The 4,000-nt window shown below is 38.4% G+C and overlaps 1 protein-coding gene across 1 annotated transcript; it reads right to left on the reverse strand.

Moving 5' to 3' along the window:
* Window positions 1-2,871: 2,871 nt before the first annotated feature.
* Window positions 2,872-3,616, reverse strand: LOC131873583 (uncharacterized; the record flags this gene model as incomplete). The annotated part of the gene is made up of 1 exon (XM_059216417.1): window positions 2,872-3,616. A coding segment is annotated over exon 1 (745 nt), but the record flags the coding sequence as incomplete, so codon positions are not given.
* Window positions 3,617-4,000: the final 384 nt, after the last annotated feature.

Below are 4,000 nucleotides of genomic sequence, written 5' to 3' on the forward strand. Positions count from 1 at the left end.
AACTTGTCTTCAAAGAGAACCCTTACAGCCAATAAGCTTCTTGTGGAATTTATCCACCAAAGCTCCACAAAAAGTGTCAGGTGGATCATGGCATAAGGGGAGCCCCAAGTAGGAAGTAGGAAGACTCCCTAATTGACAACCCAGGATATTACTTATTTTAATCCTCCTTCTCTCTGGGATGTTGATAAAATAAACAAAACTTTTAGACCAATTGATAAGTTGTCCAGTAGCTGAACCATAACTATCCAGAGCATTCTTTAAACTTCTAGAGTCCTGCATCGTAGCTTTCCCCATTATTATAGAATAATCAACAAATTGCTGATGGGAATAGATTTGATCTGCTGAAGATGGATTCAATCAACAAAACTCCCCTTTCTCAACCAGATTCCCAATACATCTCCCCAAACACTTTGCTATTATAATAAAGATAACCGGGGAGAGGGGATCTCCCTGCCTAAGTCCTCTAGAGGCTTTAAAGGAAGGGGAAGGAGATCCATTCATTAAAATAGAGAAAGAAGCCGAGGAAACTAATTGTCTGATAAGATTAATACTTCTAGAGCCAAAGCCAAAAGCAAAGAGCACATCCATCATAAAATCCCAATCCACTCTATCATAGGCTTTAGATAGGTCAAGTTTCAGAAAAAAAGCCTTCTTTTTTAGAGTTAGACAAAGAATGGATATTTTCATGGACTGAGATGATTGAGTCCAAGATTTGTCTACCCGAGACAAAACCACTTTGTTGAGGAGATATGATAGAGGGAAGCAACTTTAGGATTCTAGAAGTTAAAACCTTGGAAATTATCTTATAAAGAGAGTTGCATAGACTTATAGGTCTTAAGAGATCCATAGAATCAGCCCCCATCTTTTTGGGGACAAGAGCAATAAAAGTGCCATTTACTGCTTTCAAAATTTTTCTAGCACCAAAAAACTCTTTCACAGCCCTGGACACATCATCTCCAATAATATGCTAGTATATTTGAAAAAAGAACATGGGAAAACCATCTAGGCTTGGGGCCTTGTTGCCTTCAAAGGAGTTGACAGCTTTCAGAATCTCATCATGGGAAGGGATAGCAATCAGGTGAGAATTTTGATCATCCCCTAAGATTGTAGGAATGCATTCTAGAAGATTCTTTTGGGCTTGCCTATCCAAATTCCGATCCTTAGCAAGTAGATTGGAGAAGAAATCCATAGCAGCCTTGCTCATGGGTTCTTCTTCTTCAACACTTCTGCCATTCACTTTAATCTGAGATATTCTATTAATGGCCTTATGTCTTAGGGTGGACATGTGGAAGTATTTAGTATTCATGTCCCCTTCCTTCAACCAAACATTTCTTGATCTTTGTTTCTAGTAGGTTTCTTCTTTGGCTATTAGAGCAATGATATCTCATAAGGATAACATCTTCAACATTTCTTGAAGTATTAGTATAACCATTATTATGTATCTCATCCTGAATATCCTTTAGCTTTGAGAGGATTGTGGCTTTCAAGGCAAAGATATTCCCAAAGCACTCCTTATTCCACTTCTCAACATTTTCTTTTACAATCTTTAGCTTTTTAACCACTCTGTACATGGCATTTCCTTCAATACTGACCTGCCACCAATCCTTAATCTTGCTTTTCATATCTGAGTGTTTAGTCCACATTATTTCAAATTTGTAAGGGAAATCCCTCCTTCGATTCTTTTCCTCCGTCGTAAAGGTAATTGGGTAATGATCTGATCCTACCCTTATGTGAGAAGATAAAGAACAGACATGAAGGTTAAACCAATCTAGGGATAGAAGAGCTCTATCAAGTCTAACCTGAATTAAATCCTCCCCACTCCTATTAGTTCAAGTAAATTTAACTCCTTGCAGCTCCAGGTCATGGATAGCATTATTGTTAATAAAGTCCATCAATTTCAATCTATTGTCCAGATTAGCTTGACTCCCTCCCTTTTTCTCATTTTCCTTCAAAGGGGTGTTGAAATCTCCCATAATAACCCAGCTATCATCAGCAAACCTACTTCTTAACAAAGTAAGATTTCTCCAATAATAACTTCTGTCGGTCTTAGTGTTAGGAGCATACAAATTAGTTAAGACCCATGTAGTGCAATTTTTAAGATGCTTAAATCTGATACAAGCCAAGTTGTTGTCCTAAATCAACACCTCTCCTTCTACATTGTTTTTGTTCCAGAAAGTAACAATACCTTCTGAGGCACCTTCTGAACTCCCTCCACTAATTCCTCCATTTTTGAACATCTTCAATTTTTCTACTTTATCTTTTGCCATCTTGGTTTCTTGAATAAAAAAAATCAGGGTTTTTGTCTCTAATCATACTTTTAACTAAATCATGTTTGTGAGGACTATTCAATCCTCGAATATTCCAAGAGATGATCTTCATGGTTTTTTAAAAATACTTGCCTCAAAGATGGTTCTTTGAGTCCAATCTGCAATATTCCTGCTTGTTTCCATTGACCTCTTTTTAGCATTTGAATGTCTTCCTGGAGAAGTATGTTGCACCCCCACATCCCCAAGCCCGCTTCTGGTGTTTCTAGTCAATGCACTATTATTAATGTTATTGTTATTCTTTTTTTTTGCTTGTTCTTTCTTTTGTCCTCTGCTACTTCTTCTTCCTCCTGCTTTGATCCACTCTTCCCCAGTGCCTTTTTTATGTCTTCCTCATCTCCCCATTTTGGTTCTTTTTCCTCCGGAAAGGTTATCTTTACCTTTATTGGAGAGGCTAATGAGATCTCCGACAACCCTTGATCCGGAATGTTATCAGGTTGGGAATCCCGAATCCAGTCTATTTCTTTATCTAATTCAAGAGAATTAGATACTAGGTTAAAATTATCTCCTTCCTCTTTGTTGCCTTTGGATTTTTTATCTCCATTACTCTCATACTTATCTGAGATTAACTCTATCTTATCCTCTTCTGATTCCTCATTTTGTTTGTTGTCTTTAGATTTTCTTTCTCCATGCCTTTGATCCTTGCCACTCTGCTCCATCAACTGATGATCTATTTTTTCACTATCTCCTTTCTTCAATTCATTTCCCATTTCACCGATGAGTTCTACCTCTGTCCTTCCAACCCGAGACTGTTTTTCCTGATCTAGATTATTAGAATCCGAAGCTTTCAGAGAGTTGTCTACTTTTTTCCAAACCTTAGCTTGGGGATGAGATTTGACCTCATTATTTGGGCATTTTTTAGCCCAATGTCTTTGCTTTTTACAATGAAAGTAGACAAAAGGGATTGATTCATAAACAATATTCTGCCTCCACTTCCCAAGTTTAGATTCTATCTCTATCTCCTCTGGCATGTTCTTATCAGTTCCAACTCCTACACAAATCCTAGCATAAATAAGCCTTCTTCTAGATGTCGTGACCTGATCAATAGCAATAAGCTCCCCAAAGGTATTGGTTATTCCTGCAAGCACATCTTCCTCCCAGTATTCCATTGGGAGCCCAGGGAGTTTAATCCAGACCGAAACCTGAACCAGAAATATTTTTTCTCTTCCCGCATTAGGGTACCACTTCTGGATGTAGATGATATATTTTCCTATTGCCCAGGATCCACCACAAAGAATGTTTCTTCTATCCTCCTCACAGGAGAAAGACAAGGACATACAACCTTTATTCATTGCAACCACATCTACCTAGCCTTTCAAGTTCCACTTTCTTTTAACAAATCCGTAGACGATCTCTATATTCGGTCTCCTCCCAAAAAAATTACCAATCAAAGTATTTTCCATTCTAGAAATATTATGGTCTATGATTTGGTCTGGAACAGAGATGGAAAACTTGCCTTGAGACACATTCGAGATATTTTTGACCTGGAGCAGTGAAGACTTACCTTTGGGTTTGACCCCAAACAGAGAGGACCACTTGCCAATATGCCCATTCAAACTGGGTCCCCCCTTAAGATCTTCTAGGATCGTCGGATTCTTGAGGTCCCTTCCAGAAGATACTTTACCTTCCACCGTGTTCTCTGAACTGCTAGCTGCTTGCTGTCCTAGAGCCCCTTC

This window comes from Cryptomeria japonica, unplaced genomic scaffold (genome assembly GCF_030272615.1).
Source record: "Cryptomeria japonica unplaced genomic scaffold, Sugi_1.0 HiC_scaffold_2614, whole genome shotgun sequence".
Taxonomy (NCBI): Eukaryota; Viridiplantae; Streptophyta; class Pinopsida; order Cupressales; family Cupressaceae; genus Cryptomeria; species Cryptomeria japonica.